The sequence below is a fragment of the Heloderma suspectum genome, chromosome 6 (genome assembly GCF_057233095.1).
Source record: "Heloderma suspectum isolate Gila_16-S chromosome 6, 16-S_ref, whole genome shotgun sequence".
In the NCBI taxonomy this organism is placed as follows: domain Eukaryota; kingdom Metazoa; phylum Chordata; class Lepidosauria; order Squamata; family Helodermatidae; genus Heloderma; species Heloderma suspectum.
In genome coordinates, this window is record NC_139463.1 from 82930420 (window position 1) to 82942094 (window position 11675).

Below are 11675 nucleotides of genomic sequence, written 5' to 3' on the forward strand. Positions count from 1 at the left end.
TTGCTTAGGCTGCATGTCACACATATCAGAACTCTGTTGTACCCTTCTCTCCTCTGCCTGCAGCTTAAGCCCCAACTATAGCCCACAGAGCCCAGGAGGCTCTCAGGCAATCAGGAGAGGGTGTTGCATGCTACAAGGAGATGGAGGTTGGTGCTGCAGGAGGAAAGCTCTTTCCAAAAGTGGCCTTCTCTTTGCACAACACTCGGATCCAAGCCACTCTCTCCAATTGCCCACAATTCTCACGTGAAAGTTAAGTCTCTGTCCAGTTCACTTTTATCTTTAACGGGTTACGTATGTAGTCATAGCTGATGGATTTTTATTAGATAAAAATAAAGATGTTTTTTTTTTTAAATACAGCTTTCTCTGTTAGAGTTTGATGTGAAAGTTCACTCTTTACTTTTGACCAAGAGCAGACTGTTACTAGACAGTTGCTGGGAAGATAGATATACAGAGAGACAGATAGTTGGTAGATAGATGATGATGATGATAATGATAGGTAGGTAGGTAGGTAGGTAGGTAGATAGATAGATCTATCGATCTCTGTGTGTGTTTGCGCGCTACACTTGTACATTTGTCCTAGAATGCCAGTTGTTGCATATAAGGTAGGAGTGGATGGTGGGGAAATAATTACACTAAACAAGGTCTTAGTTCCAAATTTCAATTATCATCATCATTATCATCATCATCATCGTATTTTTTGTCTAGCCTATATTAAGAATAAAGGGGCTGACTGGCTTTTCCATTGAAGAAAACAGTCTGAAACAGTTTCTACACAACATAGCCTTTGAAGTCCATTTGAAGAACCAATTCTCCTCCTCCGTCTGCAATGTATATGTAGTATATAAAAGTCATTGCAATGGTTTGCATGTCTACTGTCAGACATTAGCTCCATTGAGTTCAATGAGACTTGTTCCCAGATAAGTGTGTATTGGATTGCAGAATTTCTCCCCGAACAACCTTCGGAGGACCGAATGCGTTGGCGCTCGGCCCCCCGAAGTTTCGGGGAGAAATTCTCCCCCATCCCTAACTTGGAAGCGCAAAAGGAGAGTCATAATCCTCAGAGCCCAAAAATGGTATCCAGGGAGAGAAAGTGGCTAAAATCTACTAAGCAGGTAGGGATGTCCGAAAGTCACTTAGCTTTTCGAAGGGTGACATTCACGGTGGGGAGGAGGCGCTCCGTCCCTCCCCCCGAAATTCTCTCTGGCCAGCTCCACTCCTCAGAGACTCTGCGAAGCCACCAGCCTGGGCTGTCCGCAGCCGGACATCCAGCCCCTGGGCAGCCCGGAGGGACACAAATGGCGGCGGCCAAAGCCGCCGCCATTTGCATCCCTGTATTTTGCTGTGATAGGCTATGTAAATATTTACGTAGCCTATCACGGCAAAGCAAACAAACAAACAGCGAACGCAAATGGCAGCGGCTACGTTGGCAGCCATTTGTGTTCCCTTTTTTTTTTGCCGTGATAGGTTACATAAATATTTACATAGCCTACTACGGCCAAAAAAAAAAGGGAATGCAAATGGCAGCCACTACACCATTTGCACCCCTCTCTTTTGCCATAACAGCCAATGTAAATATTTACGTAAATATTTACGTAGGCTATCATGGCCTCCCAAAAAAGGGAATGCAAATGGCGGCCACCATAGCCACCGCCGTTTGCGTTCCCTTTTTTTTGCCTTGATAGCCTAGCTAAATACTTACTCAGCCTATCACGGCTTCCGCAGGGACACAAATGTAGGGATGTACGAAAGTCACTTATCTGAAACGAAATTTGATTCACGGTGGGGGGAGGGGCTCCATCCTTCCCCCAAAAATTCTGGCCGGGGGGAGGTGCCCCATCCCTCCCCCCAAAAATTCTGGCTGGGTGGGAGAAGCCCTGTCCCTCCCCCCTGAAATTCTGGTTGGGGGGGAGGCACCCCGTCCCTCCCACCGCAAATCCTGGCTGGCCGGGAACGCAAATGGCGGCGGCCGTAGCCTCCGCCGTTTGCATCCCTGCAGTCAGCTGTGATAGGCTACTTAAATGTTTACGTAGCCTATCACGGCTCAGTAAAAAAAAAAAAATGCGCGTACGCAAATGGCGGCGCCCATGGGCATCGCCATTTGGATTCCTTATGTTGGCACGTGTAGTCTACATAAACATTTACGTAGACTATGGCGAAAATAAGGGGAACGCAAATAGCGTAGAATCTATCCTATTTGCGTTCCCCTTATTTTTGCAGTAGTCTACGTAAATGTTTATGTAGACTACACGTGCCAACATAAGGAACGCAAATGGCGGCGCCCATGGGGACCGCCATTTGCGTTCCTTATTTTGACACGTCTAGTCTACGCAAAGATTTATGTAGACTACGGTGAAAATAAGGGCAACGCAAATAGCGTTCCCTTATTTTCGCCGTAGTCTACGTAAATGTTTACGTAGACTAGATGTGCCAAAATAAGGAATGCAAATGGCGGCGCCCATGGGCCGCCGCCATTTGCGTAAGCGCTTTTTTTTTCCCCTCAAAGTCACCCGTGATAGGCTACATGATGATTTACGGAGCCTATCACGGCTGACTTTGGAAATCTAGCTGTGATAGGCTACGTAAATCGTTACGTAGCCTATCACGGGTGTGTGTTTCTTTTTTACTTTACTTTTTTTTTTTGCAATGGCGGCGGCGGCAGCCAGTTGGGAGAGCAGCCGCCGCCCCCACCCCCGACAAAACGCTGCCGAAACGCCACCGGGACCCACCGCCGAGAGGGACATTCGGCCATGGTAAGTCCCATCATGGGGGGGGCAGGGGGCCGGCGGAGAATTTCCCCACCAATTTTGGGGGGCTCAATGTGTTGGCTCCGGCGGTGGTGTGGCAGCGGCGGTGGCGGCCGGTCTTCTGACCGGCCGCCGCTACCACCATTTCCAGTTTAAAAACCAAACAAACATGATAGGCTACGTAAATCTTTAAAGATTTACGTAGCCTATCACGGCTAGGTTTTTTTTTTTAAAAAAGTGATAGGCTACGTAAATGTTTACGTAGTCTATCATGGCTGACTTAAAAAACAAACAAAAAAACCTGCGCATACGCAAATGGCGGCGGCCATGGCCGCCGCCATTTGCATTCCTTATTTTGGCATGTCTTAGTCTACGTAAACATTTAAGTAGACTAAGTCAGCGAAAATAAGGGGAACGCAAATAGCGTAGCCAGTGGCACAGAGCCACCCCTTCTCTCCCCACCCGCCCACAACAGCCCCCCTTCTGCCAGACAATCTGGCGCCGGGGTTAGGGCATTTCTCATCATTACATACAAAGGGATGCTTATACCTTCTCCTAAGCAGTCCAGTCCTTACTTCTTACAAGTAAGATATGCAGAATCGGGAGAGATTTGGCTATTGGGCAGTACAAACAAACAAACAAACAAACAAAATTGTCCTCTGCTGCTTCTGAGTAGGCCTGCTGTGGTGGATGCCTTGTGATGGATTTTTGGATGTTTTCAGAACAAAAGCATGGATGTTGGAAGACTTTCAGAACGTGTTCTGTGTTGCAAAGGCTGCTTTTCTAGGTGGCCCTGAGAGTACACATCTTATTTTAATTATTAGCATTGCTATTATGGCTGCGTGGACTCTCTGTTCCCATTCATTTTCTTAAAGTCACCGGACTCTCTGTGAATTGGAAATTATTGCTAGAACAGAAGTATGTGGATGCAAAAGAGTACTGTTGTGTGGTTATGTGATCCCCCCTTGCATGTTTTGTGCCTCAGTTTTCTCCTTCTGTGGTATGGGTCAGGGATTCAAAGACTGCTCCTCATCCACTGACCCCCCCTCGTCTCTTCATCTCATGAGCTCTTGGCTCTGCCTCTCATGAACCCTTGGCTATGCCTATGCTGACTTGCCCTCAGTCCCACCATTCAGAGTGACCACTGGCCTCCACTGCATGGTTGTGGTGTTTAACATGATGCATGCACTGTATTCCTGTATAGAGCACAAGAGACAACTCTACACATGGACATCACCAGATGGTCAATATCGAAATCAGATTGATTATGTCCTTTGCAGCCAAAGATGGAGAAGCTCCATACAGTCAGTAAAAACAAGACCTGGAGCTGACTGTGGCTCAGATCATGAGCTGCTTCTTGCAAAATTTCGGCTTAAATTGAAGAACGTAGGGAAAACCACCAAACCATTCAGGTATGACCTAAACCATATCCCGTATGAATATACAGTGGAGATGAGGAATAGATTTCTGGGATTAGACCTGATAGACAGAGTGCCTGAGGAACCATGGACGGAGGTCCATAACATTGTTCAGGAGGCAGCAACAAAATCAATCCCAAAGAAAAAGAAATGCAAGAAAACCAAGTGGCTGTCTGATGAGGCTTTACAAGTAGCTGAGGCAAGAAGGGAAGCGAAAAGCAAGGGAGAAAAGGGAAGAGATATCCAACTGAATGCAGAGTTCCAGAGAATAGCAAGGAGAGACAAGAAGGCATTCTTAAATGAACAATGCAAAGAAATCAAGGAAAACTACAGAATGGGAAAGACTAGAGATCTCTTCAAGAAAATTGGAGATCTCAAGGGAACGTTTTGTGCAAAGACGGGTATGGTAAAGGACAAAGAAGGCAGGGACCTAACAGAAGCAGATGAGATTAAGAAGAGGTGGCAAGAATACACAGAAGAACTATACAGGAAAGCTCTGAATGTCCCTGATAACCATGATAGTGCGGTCACTGAACTTAGGCCTTAGGAAGCATTAGTAACAACAAAGCTAGCGGAGATGACAGCATTCCAGCTGAGCTATTTAAAATCCTCAGAGATGATACTGTTAAAGTGCTGCATTCAATATGCCAACAAATCTGGAACACTCAGCAGTGGCCACAAGACTGGAAAAGGTCAGTTTACATTCCAATTCCAAAGAAGGGCAACGCCAAAGAGTGTTCAAACTACCGCACAATTGTGCTCATTTCACATGCCAGCAAGGTGATGCTCAAAATCCTACAAGCTAGGCTTCAGCAGTATGCGAACCGAGAACTACCGGAAGTACAAGCTGGGTTTAGAAGAGGCAGAGGAACTAGAGATCAAATTGCCAACATTCGCTGCATCATGGAGAAAGCAAGAGAATTCCAGAAAAACCTCTCTTTCTGCTTAGGGATGGCGGAGAATTTCTCCCTGAAACTTCGGGGGGCTGAGCGCCAACGTGTTCGGCCCCCCAAACAAGTTTCGGGGAGAAATCCTCTGCACCCCCCCGCCCCCCACTCCCCCCCCGGGACGGGACTTACCTTCACCGAATGTCCCTCCCGGTGGCTGGTCCGGCCGGCGGTTCGGCGGGTGTTCGAGCGAGGCGGGAGCAGCAGCCGGTCTTTCGACCAGCTGCCGCCATTACAATGAAAGAAAAAAAAAACGCCCCCTGATAGGCTACATGACAATTCACGTAGCCTATCACGGCTGACTTTGCAGATCTAGCCGTGATAGGCTACGTGAATCGTCACGTAGCCTATCAGGGGGCGTTTTTTTTTTTTACTTTCGCGTTCGCGGCCGGGCGAGGCGAGGCGCCTCCTCCCCGGCCTGAATTTCGGCCGGGCGAGGCGGGAAGCCTCCCCCCCGGCCTGAATTTCGGCTGGGCGGGAAGCCTCCCCCCCCGGCCTGAACTTCACGGGGGGAGCAGCGAAGCGCCTCCCCCCCACCTCGAACGGCCTTCGATGACAGGTAAGTGACTTTTGTCCACCCCTATATTCTGCTTCATTGACTACGCTAAAGCCTTTGATTGTGTGGATCACAACAAACTATGGCAAATTCTTAAAGTGATGGGACTACCAGACCACCTTACCTGTCTCCTGAAAAACCTGTACGAGGGTCAAGAAGCAACAGTAAGAACCAGAGATGGAACAACCGAGTGGTTCAAAATTGGGAAAGGAGTACGACAAGGCTGCATATTGTCACCCTGCTTATTTAACTTATATGCAGAGTACATCATGAGAAATGCCGGGTTGGATGAATCAGAGGTCGGAATTAAGATTGCTGGGAGAATTATCAACAACCTCCGATATGCAGACGATACCACCCTAATGGCAGAAAGTGAAGAGGATCTCAAGAGCCTCTTGTTGAGGGTGAAAGACGAGAGTGCAAAAGCTGGTTTGAAACTCAACATTAAGAAAACTAAGATCATGGCATCTGGCCCTATCACTTCCTGGCATATAGAAGGGGAAGAAATGGAAGCAGTGACAGATTTTACTTTCTTGGGCTCCAAGATCACCGCAGATGGTGACTGTAGCCATGAAATTAAAAGACGCTTGCTCCTTGGGAGGAAAGCTATGGCAAAACTAGAGAGCATAGTAAGAAGCAGAGACATCACCTTGCCAACAAAGGTCCATCTAATCAAAGCTATGGTTTTCCCAGTAGTAATGTATGGCTGTGAGAGCTGGACTATAAGGAAGGCTGAGCGTTGAAGAATTGATGCTTTCGAACTGTGGTGCTGGAGAAGACTCTTATGAGTAGGGGTGGACGAAAGTCACTTACCTTTTCTCGCAGCTTGTTCGCGGTGGGGGGGAGCGCTTCGCTGCTCCCCCCGCGAAGTTCAGGCCGGGGGGGGAGGCTTCCCGCCTCGCCCAGCCGAAATTCAGGCCGGGGAGGAGGCTTCCCGCCTCGCCCGGCCGCGAACACGAAAGTTAAAAAAAAAAAAAACGTCCCCTGATAGGCTACGTGACGATTCATGTAGCATATCATGGCTAGATCTGGAAAGTCAGCCGTGATAGGCTACGTGAATCGACACGTAGCCTATCACGGGTGACTTTAAAAAAAAAAAAGCGCGTACGCGAATGGCGGCCCCCATAGGGAGCCGCCATTCGCGTTCCTTATTTAGTTGCTGTAGTCTACGTAAATGTTTACGTAGACTACGGCGAAAATAAGGGCAACGCAAATCGCATAATAAAAACATATTAGTCGAGGAAGGGTGAATCAGGCCAGTGTGCTTAAAAATGTGGACCAGATAAATGCTCAATGGGCCCTAGCTTATCGTAGGTCAAAATAGAAATCCGTAATCAAAGGGAGTTTGCCTCTCATGCTTCTCAGATGGCTGGGGAAATCAGAGGGAAAATCTATGGGATGCATATTTAACAACAGTAGTTTATTTAGTTTTAGGTCCCATGTCAGCTCTTCTTCTTTCAATCCTTGTTGCTTTATTTGCTACAGTTTACAATACAAGGAAAAACAAAAGGGCCAAATAAATTCCTGGTATAAGGCATTGTGTGTCAATGAGCATCCTAACATATACTAAGCATAAATAGCATTTTAAATGGCACATCTACATTATGAGTTCAGCACAAAACCTACAGGAAGTAACGACAATAATAATTTCCCCGGAGCAAAGGTGCTCAGGAGATTTTCTAATGGACTCTTTGTTTTCATTTCTGAGAATAATGAAATCCCTGAAGACTTACTTCTTATATTTAATTCTGAGATCTTCTTGGTGCGACTGTTTTGGATTATTATCGTCCATTTATGCTGACACTTTTTTATTGTGTATTTTTGGCTGTAGAAGGGGGTCTTTAAACAGACGACCTTTGCTTATCCATAAACAATATACTCAGAAGTGTTTTCAGAGACCACACACTTGATTTTCTGTGGGCCTGTATTGGGACTCCCTTTTTCTTAAAGGCCCCCTTTCTACATACCTAGAGCTGACCTGGCTCACTCCTCTTCCTCACTGCCTTTCCAGCTTCCTACGTACACTCTGTTTTCTGTACATTCTTTGAGGACTTTCTCTGTAGTGCCATGAATGAATGTATCCATCATCAAAGCAATGGAGTGCATGACTGAACTTGGTTGTTCACCAAGGAGTGACTCCCTGAAGTACCACGGCACAGGCAAGAAAACGACTCAATCTCCTCATTGCAGCATATGCATGTTCAAATAAAGATCACACTCCAGGACATACACACTCAACTTCTGAAAGAAACACAGGTGAGTAGATCTCCATAATTCATGTGCAATAAAAAGCAGGGCTCCTATGATGCTCAGTATTTCAGTTCTGAAAAGAAGAGAAAAAAGAAAAGAAAAACTGTGAAATGTGTCATAGAAGACTGGGAAATCAGAAATGTAGCATTAAAAAAGGACACTTAATAGAAACAACTACCTATTCACTTTTTAGACAGGAGAAGGCAATATCTAGATGATCTGTGCAGATATTCCTATGCAGGAATCTAAGCAAGCCACATTCATGACTACCTTATTCCCATTAAGAATTATGATGAATTTGTTTCAGTTCATTTTTTTTATCACAGTTTACCCAGTTTGCACCTTTCAGATGAAACACAGACTTGGACACAATCTGCATTCAAAGTCCATACATTTCTGAGCTTGTAATGTGATTTGCAGACCCAGAAAATGTGTTTGACAGCATGTGTACACTTGAAAAATGTGCATTAAAAATGCACACACATATACTTTACTGAATGGGAGAAGAATACCTTCATTTCAAAGATGTGCACAATTGATGAGTACAAAAATGCACACAGAAATGTGCATCGATTTTCATGCAAAAAAGAAAACAATACCAAACCCAAAGTTCCCAATCAGAAAAAGACTCGAGTTGGAATGGGCTTTGAGATGGAATTTAGAAAAGTTTTCAGTGAGCTCAGGGTTTGCTGATTTGAATATCTCCCATTGAAATCAATTGGACTCCTCTAAGTATAGCTAAATCTGCTGTCACTCCAATGTTTGTTTTTAAAATCTGACTGTAGATTGTTGAAATCTGTGATGTTTCAGAATTCTGTTAATTGTTCTTAAATCTTGAGACACATTCCAAGGAAGGTGATCCTTGCTTTTGTGTTAAATGGCTTCTGCTGTTTTGTATATGAGGAAATATGATAGATGACAAAAATCAAAGCATTACTATTCACAAAAAGTTATATCCTTGTTGAGTGCCCCTTTAAAGAAGGCTTGCAAAAGCATGTTCTACCTTCTGGCTATATGGAATTGGGTGGGGATACGATTTACTTCCAGATTTAATCATACTTAAAGGAGACAGTTGTTTGGCTTGAGGGATATACTCTTTTCTTTTCTTTTTCATTTGACCCCTGGCATATACAATATGATTATTTGTTCTTTAAGATAAGAATAGGTAGCAATAAGTTGATTTCTATGCCAAAGATCTGTAAATGCAAACACATCTTATCAACATCTTAACTTTCTGTAGCTAGAGAGATGGCTGGTACTTTAAACACAGATGCCACACTGGAGGTTGCCATGCTAGAAAGTGGTAGGAACCTCTTCTTTTTTGAATGCTCTCATCATTTCACATTCTCCCAAGGACCCAAGCCAGGAGTTTTTACAGCCACTAGCCACTAGTTCTAGGACACTGATTGATCAAACCATGGGCATTTTGGTGGGAAGTTTCTGGCAGGGGATATGCAGGGGCCCTCTACAAGCTACTCTATAGTCATCACTATGATAAACATCTCTGTTTTGGGGATTACTCTATGCAGGTCTCTGTGGTTAACAAGCCTGTATTGCAGATTGCAGCATGCTTCAGCCAAGCAGACATTGATATAGTGTCCCTGTTACATAATACATTGACCTACAATATCCCCTGAACACACCACACCTTTTCTTAAGCTTGCACTCTACACTCCAGATTTCCAGGCAAAAACAAAACACAACACCAAAGCTCTCAATCTGAAAGAGGTTAGAGTTGGAATGAGCTTTGAGATGGAATCTGGAGAACGTCCGTGAACTCAGGTTTTGCTGATTCACATATCCTTAAGTCCCGTTGATTTAAATGGACCTTGTCTATGTATGGCTAAATCTGGATGCAATCCAAGGTTTAATTTTAAAATCTTACTGTAGATCACTGAAATCTGTGATGTTTGCACTCTACAATCCAGATGTCCACCGATTAATTCTTTACTTAGCAAAATACCTCTTTCCTCTTGGGACCTTGCTTACAGTGCCTAATAGGCCCTACCTTTTCTCATAAATCTGGGCATTTCCAATCCACCTATTGAGCTTTCCATCTGCAAGCTTTTACTGGCATCAGTCTGGATCTTGGAAATGGGTGGCTACAGTGAGGATTGCAAGTAAGCATAGGGCTAAGCATAGTGGTCAAAGGTGCATAAGACCATCATTGTGGTCCCAATAATACACTACTGTCCAAGTTCAAAACACTACAAGGTAGATGCTGAATTTGGGATTGCAGCTAGAGTTCAGCTAGTGTGGGGAAAATGTCTGACAAGGGCAGAGGAGTTGGCTGTAAGCAGGACATCATATATATTGACCTTTGGACACTCCAAAGTTTGGCTACGTATTTATAATGTTGCAGGACAATATTTTTCTCCCTAAATGTATATGCCCCTCCACTAACTGACTGTTCTTTAATTCCTTTCTTCAGGAGAAGGTGACATGGGCAACCAATCAACAGTGACAGAGTTCTTTCTGATGGGATTTTCTGATGACCGTGACATGCAGATTTTGCATTTTGTCATGTTCCTCTTCATTTTCTTAATAGCCTTAGCGGGAAATGTTCTCATCATCACAGCTGTGGCCCTAGACCACCACCTTCACAGCCCCATGTACTTCTTTTTGGTCAACTTATCAGTAATAGATATTTGTAACATCACAACGACGGTTCCTAAATCCATGATCAATTCATTGGCAAACAACAGAGTGATTTCCTTGGCTGGGTGTGTCACACAGATCTTTTTAGTGGTCACATGTGTTGGTGGTGAGCTTGCCATGCTCACCATCATGGCTTATGACCGTTATATCGCAATCTGCCATCCTCTGCGATACAGGCTAATCATGAGCAGAAATGCATGTGTCCAAATGGCAGCTGCTTCCTGGATAAGCAACCTCATCCACGCAGTGTTAGAAACCAGTTTCACTTTCACATTAAACTTCTGTGGGCCCAATATGATTGATCAATATTTCTGTGATATACCTCAGTTACAAAAGATTTCTTGCACTGATACAAAGGTCAACCAGCTTCTGATTTTAGTCCTTGGGCTCATTTTAGACTCTTCTCTTTCTGCGTTCATCTTTGTTTCCTATGGCTATATCTTCTCTTCTGTCCTGAAAATCCCATCAGCTCAAGGCAGATATAAGGCTTTTTCCACCTGCAGTCCCCATCTCACTGTCTTTTCCATATTTATTGTTACAGGTGTGTTTTCATACATGAGGCCTAAAGCACTTTCCTCCCCCACTGTGGATTTGCTTTCTGCTGTTTTGTATACAGTTTTGCCCCCGGTTCTGAATCCTGTCATTTATAGCTTCAGGAACAAGGACATCCAAAAGGCTGTGTGGAAAATACCCCACAAAATAAAAAATCGCATAGCATGACGGGAAACATCTACATTTATTCAAACATACTCTACACGTACAGATGAAAGAGTGCTTATGGAAGCACAGAAATATTCATTTCTTTTGGAAATAAGTTATTTCAAATGTGTTAGTATATAAGGAGCTAGAGCAGCCTTTTTCTCTTTTTTTTAAATAAAGTTAGTGAAAGGGAATTCTTCAATTATGCATGTCTTCAAATACATTCCACAACTGCTGCAGTGACAGGGCGCAAGAGCAATACCTGAGATATATCAGATGAAATTAAGAGATGCCATCCTCAGGCTGGTCTCAGCAAAGGTCCAAAATAGATATAGTCCCAAATCTTCCTGTTGTGCTTTTCTTTTTCACTCAGGTCGCACTGATTCTTTTCAATAATCTCAAT

The 11675-nt window shown here is 44.4% G+C and overlaps 1 protein-coding gene across 1 annotated transcript; it reads left to right on the top strand.

Moving 5' to 3' along the window:
- Positions 1-10357: 10357 nt before the first annotated feature.
- On the top strand, positions 10358-11347 carry LOC146341536 (olfactory receptor 14A16-like). Its single transcript, XM_084808370.1, has one exon. It carries the CDS (start codon positions 10358-10360, stop codon positions 11291-11293), a length of 936 nt encoding a protein of 311 aa, XP_084664496.1. The 3' UTR covers positions 11294-11347.
- The last annotated feature ends 328 nt before the right edge of the window (positions 11348-11675 follow it).

Excerpts from the sequence above, each read along its gene's own strand:
- LOC146341536 (XM_084808370.1), top strand. The coding sequence starts at position 10,358 with ATGGGCAACCAATCAACAGTGACAGAGTTCTTTCTGATGGGATTTTCT.